The sequence below is a fragment of the Leuciscus leuciscus genome (assembly GCF_965113295.1).
Source record: "Leuciscus leuciscus genome assembly, chromosome: 5".
NCBI lineage: Eukaryota > Metazoa > Chordata > Actinopteri > Cypriniformes > Leuciscidae > Leuciscus > Leuciscus leuciscus.
Window position 1 is genome coordinate 53,410,384 of NC_138729.1, and position 12,500 is coordinate 53,422,883.

At 45.3% G+C, this 12,500-nt stretch overlaps 1 protein-coding gene across 2 annotated transcripts in view; it reads right to left on the reverse strand.

Annotated features, from left to right (window-relative positions):
• The window catches only part of dcc (DCC netrin 1 receptor), a 254,731-nt gene that overhangs the window by 128,611 nt on the left and 113,620 nt on the right, over positions 1-12,500 (reverse strand). For both annotated transcript variants that reach the window (XM_082171561.1, XM_082171562.1), the window contains exons 4-5: positions 6,946-7,096; positions 4,841-4,977 (exon numbers count right to left, since the gene is read on the reverse strand). In XM_082171561.1, coding sequence (XP_082027687.1) covers positions 4,841-4,977; positions 6,946-7,096 — 288 coding nt within the window. The remainder of the gene's footprint in view (positions 1-4,840; positions 4,978-6,945; positions 7,097-12,500) is intronic.

The following is a 12,500-nucleotide window of genomic DNA, read 5'->3' on the forward strand; positions in this document are numbered from 1 at the left end:
AGTTCAAATATCAAAAAATTCTTAAATCAAGATGCATTTGTCTTGTTTTCTAAAATTCAAGTGAGTTGTTGCTAATAAAAATCTATATTATCTGCCAATGTGGTAAGAATAACATTCTTAATTCAAACAGAACCAAGATTATTTTTCTTTCCCCATTGGCAGATCATTTTGCTTGTTTTAAGCAAAAACTCACTTCATTTTGATTTATTTCCCCAGAAAACAAGACATAATATCTTATGGCATTTTACTCATCTAGTAAATGCATCTTGATTTAAGAATCTTTAGATATTTGGACTGGAAACAAGACAAAAAATACTAAGTAAGAAAAGCATGTTTTGCAGCATTCCTTGACGGATCTGAACACTGGCGCCTATAAATCGTGTCTGAAGCTGAAGACGGGATTGAGATACGATTGTCCTCTGAGATCATCAGCCAGAGAACGCCTGAAGAATGTTGGCACGATTTTACAGAGTGAATCTGAAGGGCGTTCAAGCAAAATGCTTCACTTAAAAAGCCTCTTTAAAGAACCACTGAGAGTCCATCTTCACAAGAGCTCCGGCGCTTCATGTTGAAAGGAAAAACACAGCAAAAGTGTTCCTCAGAGTCAACGCGTGTACGTGATAAACTAATCGATCACTAAACAATCCCGACAGCTCACGCCACTGAAAGCTTCAGTCACTAAACACTTCTTATTCTCACTCGGCGTATAAAGACACTAAACTAGGGGTGTAACAATAGATTGTGTCACAATATGTGGATAGTTCACCCAAAATGAAATTATTGTGTGTGAAGAAATTCAAGTTTTCAGAGTTTTAGTGTCAGTTCTACATTAAAATACTATATATAATGTTGAATATACTGTATAATAATGCAGTGGGGGAATATTTGTGGGTCCTGATAATGCCACATGTCTGATCATGTTACCAGTAAACAGTGGCTTACATTATTTTAAATATATCAGTGAAAGAGCACAAGCATATTCATCTAGAATAATTCAGTATTTTCATCTTCAGAATCATGAATATTGTTATTCTGGCGTCTCTATTGTCCTGTGCTTTGGGTTTCAGCACCAAGTCCAAAAGCCTGTTCATTTACACACACAATGTAAAACCAAATTTAGCATTTTAATCAACAGGACATTTTTTGTTAACCTTTTATCATATGTTTTTGAGTATCGCAATAATATGTGACCCTGGATCACAAAACCAGTCACAAGACGCACGGGTATATTTGTGGAAGTAGCCAACAATACATTGTATGGGTCAAAATTATCGATTTTTCTTTTATCCCAAAAATCATTAGGATATTAAGTAAAGATCATGTTCCATGAAGATATTTTGTACATTTCCTACCGTAAATATTAAAAAAATATATTTTTGTGAGTGAGTGCTGGAAAATCGGCAACATAAATGAACAACTTTAAAGGAGATTTTCTCAATGTTTCGATTTTTTTGCACCCTCAGATTCCAGATTTACAATAGTTGCATTTCAGCCTAAATATTGTCCTATCCTAACAAACCTCTTAACACATCTTATTTGGAAAGCTTATTTATTTAGCTTTCAAGTGATGTATAAATCTCAATTTAAAAAAATTTACCCTTGTGACTGTTTTTTTTGGGGGGTCCAGGGTCACATATCGTATCGTGAGTTCAGTATCGTGATATGTATCGGATCGTGACATGAGGGGATCGTTACACCTCTACACTAAACCAAACGAACACTGTCCATATATAGAGGAATAATTCAACTAAACATCAAACCAGTGGATTGTGATGAAGTGAGCTCAGGGTTAGTATGAGTGTCAGTGGTTATAGGGTTTGATCTCATCACAATCTCAGTCGGTGTTTGTGGATAAAGTGTGTGAACTCACAGAGCACGGAGAGCTCACAGGACGCGGAGATGTTCTGGTGTTTGTGGATAAAGTGTGTGAACTCACCGAGCACGGAGAGCTCGCAGGACGCGGAGATGTTCTGGTGTTTGTGGATAGAGTGTGTGAACTCACCGAGCACGGAGAGCTCACAGGACGCGGAGATGTTCTGGTGTTTGTGGATAGAGTGTGTGAACTCACCGAGCACAAAGAGCTCACAGGACGCGGAGATGTTCTGGTGTTTGTGGATAAAGTGTGTGAACTCACCGAGCACGGAGAGCTCACAGGACGCGGAGATGTTCTGGTGTTTGTGGATAGAGTGTGTGAACTCACCGAGCACAGAGAGCTCACAGGACGCGGAGATGTTCTGGTGTTTGTGGATAGAGTGTGTGAACTCACCGAGCACAGAGAGCTCACAGGACGTGGAGATGTTCTGGTGTTTGTGGATAGAGTGTGTGAACTCACCGAGCACAGAGAGCTCACAGGACGTGGAGATGTTCTGGTGTTTGTGGATAGAGTGTGTGAACTCACCGAGCACGGAGAGCTCACAGGACGCAGAGATGTTCTGGTGTTTGTGGATAGAGTGTGTGAACTCACAGAGCACGGAGAGCTCACAGGACGCGGAGATGTTCTGGTGTTTGTGGATAGAGTGTGTGAACTCACCGAGCACAGAGAGCTCGCAGGACGCGGAGATGTTCTGGTGTTTGTGGATAGAGTGTGTGAACTCACAGAGCACGGAGAGCTCACAGGACGCGGAGATGTTCTGGTGTTTGTGGATAGAGTGTGTGAACTCACCGAGCACAAAGAGCTCACAGGACGCGGAGATGTTCTGGTGTTTGTGGATAGAGTGTGTGAACTCACCGAGCACGGAGAGCTCACAGGACACGGAGATGTTCTGGTGTTTGTGGATAGAGTGTGTGAACTCACCGAGCACGGAGAGCTCACAGGACGCGGAGATGTTCTGGTGTTTGTGGATAGAGTGTGTGAACTCACCGAGCACGGAGAGCTCACAGGACGCGGAGATGTTCTGGTGTTTGTGGATAGAGTGTGTGAACTCACCGAGCACGGAGAGCTCACAGGACGCGGAGATGTTCTGGTGTTTGTGGATAGAGTGTGTGAACTCACCGAGCACGGAGAGCTCACAGGACGGGGAGATGTTCTGGTGTTTGTGGATAGAGTGTGTGAACTCACCGAGCACAAAGAGCTCACAGGACGCGGAGATGTTCTGGTGTTTGTGGATAGAGTGTGTGAACTCACCGAGCACGGAGAGCTCACAGGACGCGGAGATGTTCTGGTGTTTGTGGATAGAGTGTGTGAACTCACCGAGCACGGAGAGCTCACAGGACGCGGAGATGTTCTGGTGTTTGTGGATAGAGTGTGTGAACTCACCGAGCACGGAGAGCTCACAGGACGCGGAGATGTTCTGGTGTTTGTGGATAGAGTGTGTGAACTCACCGAGCACGGAGAGCTCACAGGACGCGGAGATGTTCTGGTGTTTGTGGATAGAGTGTGTGAACTCACCGAGCACAAAGAGCTCACAGGACGCGGAGATGTTCTGGTGTTTGTGGATAGAGTGTGTGAACTCACCGAGCACGGAGAGCTCACAGGACGCGGAGATGTTCTGGTGTTTGTGGATAGAGTGTGTGAACTCACAGAGCACGGAGAGCTCACAGGACGCGGAGATGTTCTGGTGTTTGTGGATAGAGTGTGTGAACTCACAGAGCACGGAGAGCTCACAGGACGCGGAGATGTTCTGGTGTTTGTGGATAGAGTGTGTGAACTCACAGAGCACGGAGAGCTCACAGGACGCGGAGATGTTCTGGTGTTTGTGGATAGAGTGTGTGAACTCACCGAGCACGGAGAGCTCACAGGACGCGGAGATGTTCTGGTGTTTGTGGATAGAGTGTGTGAACTCACCGAGCACGGAGAGCTCACAGGACGCGGAGATGTTCTGGTGTTTGTGGATAGAGTGTGTGAACTCACAGAGCACGGAGAGCTCACAGGACGCGGAGATGTTCTGGTGTTTGTGGATAGAGTGTGTGAACTCACCGAGCACGGAGAGCTCACAGGACGCGGAGATGTTCTGGTGTTTGTGGATAGAGTGTGTGAACTCACAGAGCACGGAGAGCTCACAGGACGCGGATATGTTCTGGTGTTTGTGGATAGAGTGTGTGAACTCACCGAGCACGGAGAGCTCACAGGACGCGGAGATGTTCTGGTGTTTGTGGATAGAGTGTGTGAACTCACAGAGCACGGAGAGCTCACAGGACGCGGAGATGTTCTGGTGTTTGTGGATAGAGTGTGTGAACTCACCGAGCACAGAGAGCTCGCAGGACGCGGAGATGTTCTGGTGTTTGTGGATAGAGTGTGTGAACTCACAGAGCACGGAGAGCTCACAGGACGCGGAGATGTTCTGGTGTTTGTGGATAGAGTGTGTGAACTCACCGAGCACGGAGAGCTCACAGGACGCGGAGATGTTCTGGTGTTTGTGGATAGAGTGTGTGAACTCACCGAGCACGGAGAGCTCACAGGACGGGGAGATGTTCTGGTGTTTGTGGATAGAGTGTGTGAACTCACCGAGCACGGAGAGCTCACAGGACGGGGAGATGTTCTGGTGTTTGTGGATAGAGTGTGTGAACTCACCGAGCACGGAGAGCTCACAGGACGGGGAGATGTTCTGGTGTTTGTGGATAGAGTGTCTGAACTCACAGAGCACGGAGAGCTCACAGGACGCAGAGATGTTCTGGTGTTTGTGGATAGAGTGTGTGAACTCACCGAGCACGGAGAGCTCACAGGACGCGGAGATGTTCTGGTGTTTGTGGATAGAGTGTGTGAACTCACCGAGCACGGAGAGCTCACAGGACGCGGAGATGTTCTGGTGTTTGTGGATAGAGTGTGTGAACTCACCGAGCACAGAGAGCTCGCAGGACGCGGAGATGTTCTGGTGTTTGTGGATAGAGTGTGTGAACTCACCGAGCACGGAGAGCTCGCAGGACGCAGAGATGTTCTGGTGTTTGTTCTGAGCGACGCAGGTGTAGACTCCCGAGTCGTCGTCCGTGACGCTGAGGATCAGGAGGTTGCTGCCGCTCAACAGAGAGTATTTCTTCGATCTGAGAGAGAATCAGTCACAGAGACACACCATCAGTCTTTACTTCAACAGCTGAGGCATTCCCAGAAGACATGAGGATTTCCTCGGACACGTCTGAGAGAGAATGAGAACGCAAACGCTACAGCTGAAGCCAGTCACTCGGGTTTTCTGCTCTCATTTCAAGCTTTAATAAAAGTTTATTAGTATAGAGATCAGCTGCCAAAAGTGTCATTCGACCAAAAGTTAATAACATTTTACTATTCAGTTAGAAATTAATACTTTTATTCATCAAGGATGCCTTAAAGACAGTAAAGACATTTATAGGGCCCTATTTTAACGATCTGAAACGCAAGTATCAAGCGCGAAACACAAGTAACTTTGTGGGCGGGTCTCGGTTGCTATTATACCGGTGGGATAAATTACTCTTGCGCCCGACGCAAATCTAAAATGTGTTGGTCTGAAGAGCTTCATTACTCATAGGTGTGGTTTGGGCGTAACGTGAAATAAACCAATCAGAGCGTCATCTCACATTCCCTTTAAGAGCAGGCGCGCTTGTTCCATGGCGGATTGCTATTATAACGGCGGATTTGCCAGACGCACGCCAGGAGCGGTTCACAGCCGAGGAGACCGACGTTCTCATCAGGGCCGTAAAACACAGAGAAGTGACATTGGGAATGGAGAAACACACACAAATTAGCTTCAGTAAAACAGGTGTATAATAATTTGGGTAAATGTGTAAACTAGATTTATGCCTATTTTTTCACATCTTCATGGACACAACAATGATTTCCCTCGTGTGGTAATATTTTTCCTTGTAATAATGTATGGTTTTCTAAAAATGAGAACTGCTGCGTCTGTGTGTAGATGAGAGAAGCAAAGTGTGTGTGTGTTGTGCACACGCTACATTATGGCCAAGCATGCGCCCTTAAAATAGCATCTGAATAACATGTGCAACGCACCACTGACTTTAGACGAGGTTTCTCCTGGTCAGTGGAGGAATTGTTTTCTAAACCTGCAAAATAGCACCAGGGAACGTTTGCGCCGGAACACGCCTCCTCTTTTCGCTGAACCGCCCCCGGGAGCGCAAGTTCATTCCCTAATTTACCGACGTGCGTCTGTGTGGAGGGAAAAGTCTGCTGTGCGTCGGGTGAGAAATAGGAATGACACATGCGTCGTGTATAAAGGCAATTGCGCTGGGTGCGAGATAGGGCCGATAATATTAAAAAAAATTCTTTGTCAAATAAATGCTGTCAAAAAATCCTGAAAAATAAAATGTATCACGGTTTCCACAAACATATGAACTGTTTCAACACTGATAATAATCATAAATGTTTCTTGATCATCAAATCATCATATTAGAGTGATTTGTGAAGGATCATGTGACACTGAAGACTGGAGTAATGATGCTGAAAATTTACAGGAATAAATCACACTTTACTAGATATTCACATAGAAAACAGATGATTTTAAATTGGAGTAATATCTCATAATTTGTACAGTATTTTGATCAAATAATTGAGCAGAAGGGACATTAATAATAAATAAATAAATAAACTGTTTTACATTCTAATAATATTTCACATTTTTACTGTATTTTTAATCAAATAAACGCAGCCTTGGCTAGTGTAAATATACTGTATTTATCATGAGTTTATAGTTCCTCATTATGTGTGTGTGTGTGTGTGTGTGTGTGTGTGTGTGTGCTCCTCATGATGTGTTTGTTTGCTCCTCATGATGTGTGTGTGTGCTCCTCATGATGTGTGTGTGTGCTCCTCATGATGTGTGTGTGTGTGTGTGTGTGTGTGTGTGTGTGTGCTCCTCATGATGTGTTTGTGTGCTCCTCATGATGTGTGTGTGTGCTCCTCATGATGTGTGTGTGTGCTCCTCATGGTGTGTGTGTGTGTGTGTGTGTGTGTGTGTGTGTGTGTGTGTGTGTGTGTGTGTGTGTGTGTGTGTGTGTGTGCTCCTCATGATGTGTGTGTGTGCTCACCTGCTCTGGACAAGCTCGGTTCCTCTCATCCAGTGGAAGGACGGGTTTGGAAACCCGGAGGCGGAACATTCCAGAACCGCATCCGTTCCCTGAAGAGCCGAAACCTTCTGAGGTCTCTGGAGGAACACCAGACCTCTCGCCACTCCAGGCTCTGCTCGACACACACACACACGCACACACATACACACACGTTAGATTACACACACACATGCATCTGATTGTTTATTCTCGCTCTGGTCAGGAAGCGTCGTCTCTGGAGGCGCATATGAATGTATACCGCAAAACATGATGTTCTTCCTCATCAGTACATCTTAATATCTTCAGTCATTCTGCTTCTCCAGTAAATGTGTCTTAATTCAAGAATGTTTAGATATTAGTGTCCACTACAGTGGCTAAACTCTAATGGCTAATGTGTTAATAACATAGATTGTGTTTAATATATGTTTTTTTAAACACACGGATAATATAATCATCAGAGAGCCACACGATTACATTTGGAAAAAGACAAGTTTTGTTTCTAAATGCCAGAAGCAAAGATATCCTCTCAATTTTATAAACTTTTGTAAACCTAGCCAGTAAAATCACAATGAACACATCCACACTGAAATATTTAACAAATATAAATATATATATACCACAACTGCAAAGCGTCTCATTTGTAAATAAAATTATTTGCGCACAAAATCTACCCTGGATATCAGAGTTCTCGCGAGACACAAGTTGAATTTGCTCAGCGAGTTACTCTGGGGTCCAGTAATGATGCTCATTAAATATGCGCTTGTATCCGAGCTGCACCAATCACAGCGGGTTATCTGATATAGGCGGGCCAGAGGCGAGATGACGACAGCGCTGTGACGGCGAAGTCATTAGTAAACATTGTAAGATGGCTCTGGATGAACACCAGTTGTCTGAAACGTCTTTGGCGCTACAGTGAGCGAGTAAGACTTGGCTTTTGATCTAAAAGAGGAACAGAAGACGCCGCTCGAATCCTTCCTTTGCAAGAAGAGCGTTTCTGCTGTTTAGCCGACCGGATACGGCGAGAGTCTAATCCACCAGTTATCTCCGCTGCTAGCTGAGCGTATGGGGCTTGTTGTGATTGGTCGTAGTGTTATCCAATTGCGTGAGTGAGATTCTCAAACGCGTGCTTGGTGCCGCCCCTCGAGCTGGACGAGCTTCATTAGTCGACGCCAGACCATTAATCTTTCAGATGTGGGTCTGGATTTCCAGGTTACACAAAATCCAGCATAAACTCTATTCAAATATTTTTAAACTCTCAAGACAGACGTCACAACCAGAACCTCACAGCGATCGGCTGCCAACCACGTTTTTTGCATAAAGTCGAGAACCGCCAAACCTTTTGACACTCTCAACACTCTCAATCCCACAATGCACTGCGCGAGCGTGAAGCTCAACTTCCATAGGAATTAATAAAAAATGTTCGCTCCGCTCCGCTCGCGCAGTGCCAGTGGACACGCACCGTCACACACACACACACACACACACACACACACACACACACACACACACACACACACACACACACACACACACACACACACACACACACACACACACACACACACACACACACACACACACAGATCTAGAGTCCTTTTAATGCAGTTGTTTCTCGTTTAGTCTCTGCATGTCTGTGACCTCTGAACTCTCAGGATAAATCGAGCTCAGTTTTCCTCCTGTATGCCTGCAGGAGCGTTTCCTCCCAGAATGCCCTATTTCAGTCCGTCTGGGCCTTTAGAGACTCTTCCCATCAGATCCACCGTTCGGCAGTCAGAAAACACACCAGTCAGTTCTGGCCGGAGGGGATTCACTCTTTCCCATAGTTTCCCATCTAATACTCCAGGAACAGCTTCAGTACATCATAACACATCTGATCATCACACACCTGATCATCACACACCTGATCATCACACACCTGATCATCACACACCTGATCATCACACACCTGATCACACCTGAGAGCGATCAATCCCATCACATCAATCTCCTCTTCCTCTCTGAGGTCTTGTCTACACTAATACGTTTTTGTTTGCGTTTTGTATTTATTTTTCTGTATCATCTCAGTGAGCTTTTGTGAGGGTTTACACATGCACTGTACGGTGAATTTAGTGCCTGATAACGCTAGTGTGGACGAAGAGCATTTTTAAACGAAAACGCCATTTTCAAATGTATCTGGATTAATGTAGATGTTAATGTAGGATTAATGTAGCCTGAGATTCCAGACTCTCCACCATCAGCATCAACTACATTTAACATGATTCACCGGTTCCTAAGTCATCATCTCTCTATTGTTCCTGGAGTTATTCATTTAGCAGAAGCTTTTATCTAGAGCAACTTTAGAAATGTTCAAACACAAAAGATGCTGAATGACAGTCAGTGAATGCAGGTGATTCTGGCACGAAGATGGGATTCATGAGAGAACAGCTGAAATTAGAGATGGAGATTGTCTCATTAAACCAAATCTGTAGTTGCTATAATCATGCCAACAGTTTAACTAACTATCTCAGCAGGGTTCAACCAAAACTGACAGCAGAAAACACATTCACCCTCAACGCAAGAAACGGAGTTTGTGCATCAACAAGCGTTTTCATGCATGTGTTTCAAGCCCCCCAAAAAAACTTAAATCAGGAGCGACAGCCTTTCTCCTGATTTCTGGTCTTGTTTAAGGAGAGCTTCAGTAGAATATAAAGGAGACTGGAATCATTAGCAGGACGCTGAGGTCACTGACTCAAACTCGACTAACGAGATCATTGATTCTCGTACATTGATCAACGGAAATGTCAGAGCTGCAGAAATCATTTACGGAAAATGACTGATATTTGAGCGCCGATAAGCTTTTGAAACACTTTCATTTGTTATCGTAAGAATTACATTCACTGGATGAAACTAAATACACATTAACATGATTTGTTCAAATATAAACTGTAAATACACTATATGGCAAAAGTTTTGGGACAACTTTAATGACATCCCATTCCTGACCCTTGGGGTTTAATATGGACCCTTTGCCGCTATAACAGCTTCAACTCCTCTGGGAAGGCTTTCCACAAGGTTTAGGAGTGTGTTTATGGAAATTTTTTAACATTCTTCTAGAAGCGCATTAGTGAGGTCAGACACTGATGTTGGAGGAGAAGCTCTCAGGCCCCGTCCGCACTACTGCGTTTTCGTTTAAAAACGGAGACCTTTTGCTACGTTTGCACCTCCCGTCCACACTAAAACGGCAAAAACGGAGACCCAAAACGGAGAAGTTTAGAAACGCTGCTGACCCGTTTTTCGTTTTGAATCTCCGGAGGGCGTTTTAGTGTGGAAGGGTCAAAACGGAGGACTTTAGAAACGATGACGTAGTAGAGGCTCACGCTTGGCTCTATGATTGGGTGTCATCAGTCATGGCGTATATCTTTGCTAGCCGCTGTTGTGCAAGTAAATTCTGCATTTTACAATGCTATAACTGCCTACATGCACCGGAGGCAAGCTATTATTCGAGCGATCTGTGACAATTCCCGTGTGCAGCGGCGGTATCGACCGTACATGGAGCGTCGGTTTTGGGTTAACCCGGGAAGAACCAGCGCATGGTGGGATAATTTTATCAATGAAGTTGTGTTTACACCGGCACGCGCATGCCCAGTGTTGGTGAATGGTCACGTGATCCGCGTTTTCAGTCGTTTTAATGTGGACGGAGATCAATTCTAATACGCAGCTAAAACGCTGGTGTGGACGGAGATCGTATTCGTTTTAATTCTCCGTTTCTAAACGAAAACGCAGTAGTGTGGACGTGGCCTCAGTCTCCGCTCTAACTCATCCCAAAGCTGTTCTATGGGGTTGGGTTCAGGACTCTGTGCAGGACAGTCCAGTTCCTCCACACCAAACTCCTCATCCATGTGTTAATGGTCCTGCTCTGTGCACTGGAGCGCAGTCATGCTGGATCAGGAACATCACCAGACTCTTCACACAAAGTTGGGAGCATGAAATTGTCCAAAATGTCTTGGTCTAATAAAGCATTAAGAGTTCCTTTCACTGGAACTAAGGGGCCAAGCCCTGAAAAACAACCCCACACCATAATTTCACACTCCACCAAACTTTACACTTGGCACAATGCAGTCAGGCAAGTCCCATTCTCCTGGCAACAGCCAAAACCAGACTCGTCCATCAGATTGCCAGACAGAGAAGCATGATTCGTCACTCCCCAGCAAGCAATAGCCGTCATTTCACAGTCTAGGTTAACTATAGACCCGATATAGTCCGGCTATGAGTAACACACTTCTAGCCAAAATAACCTTGAATTTGATTACATGTCACTTTAGCCAAAATAACTTGCGAGACTCATGATATTCCATCATGTAAGCAATTAAACAGTGATTAAAAGGTGTTTGGTTTCATTTCTTCACTCATTTAATTTCTTTGTTATGTAGTTGTTGACTAATCTATTCTTGGGTGATGGTTTAGATGTCTATTACATTTTCACTGACAGCTACAATTTTGCCTTGTTTTAGCCTAGACATCTGGGCTGTGTTTGGACGGCTATTAGATGTATTTTAAAGGCAAAATTGCTTGCTAGGTCCAAAGAACACGTCTCCACTGCACTAGAGTCCAGTGGCGGCCCGCTTTACCCCACTGCATCCCTCGCTTTACACTATTGCATCCCACACTTTACCCCACTGCATCCTACGCTTTACACCACTGCATCCCACGCTTTACACCACTGCATCCCACGCTTTACTCCACTGCATCCCACGCTTTACCCCACTGCATCCCACGCTTTACCCCACTGCATCCCACGCTTTACACCACTGCATCCCACGCTTTACACCACTGCATCCCACGCTTTACACCACTGCATCCCACGCTTTACACCACTGCATCCCACGCTTTACACCACTGCATCCCACGCTTTACACCACTGCATCCCACGCTTTACACCACTGCATCTCACGCTTTACACCACTGCATATCACGCTTTACACCACTGCATCCCACGCTTTACACCACTGCATCCCACGCTTTACACCACCGCATCCCACGCTTTACACCACCGCATCCCACGCTTTACTCCACCGCATCCCACGCTTTACACCACCGCATCCCACGCTTACACCACTGCATCCCATGTTTTACACCACTGTATCCCACGCTTTACCCCACTGCATCCCACCCTTTACCCCACTGCATCCCATGCTTTACACCACTGCATCCCACGCTTTACACCACTGCATCCCACACTTTACCCCACTGCATCCCATGCTTTACACCACTGCATCCCACGCTTTACACCACTGCATCCCACGCTTTACCCCACTGCATCCAATGCTTTACACCACTGCATCCCACGCTTTACACCACTGCATCCCACGCTTTACACCACTGCATCCCACGCTTTACACCACTGCATCCCACGCTTTACACCACTGCATCTCACGCTTTACACCACTGCATCCCACTCTTTACACCACTGCATCTCACGCTTTACACCACTGCATCCCACACTTTACACCACTGCATCCCACACTTTACACCACCGCATCCCACGGTTTACTCCACCG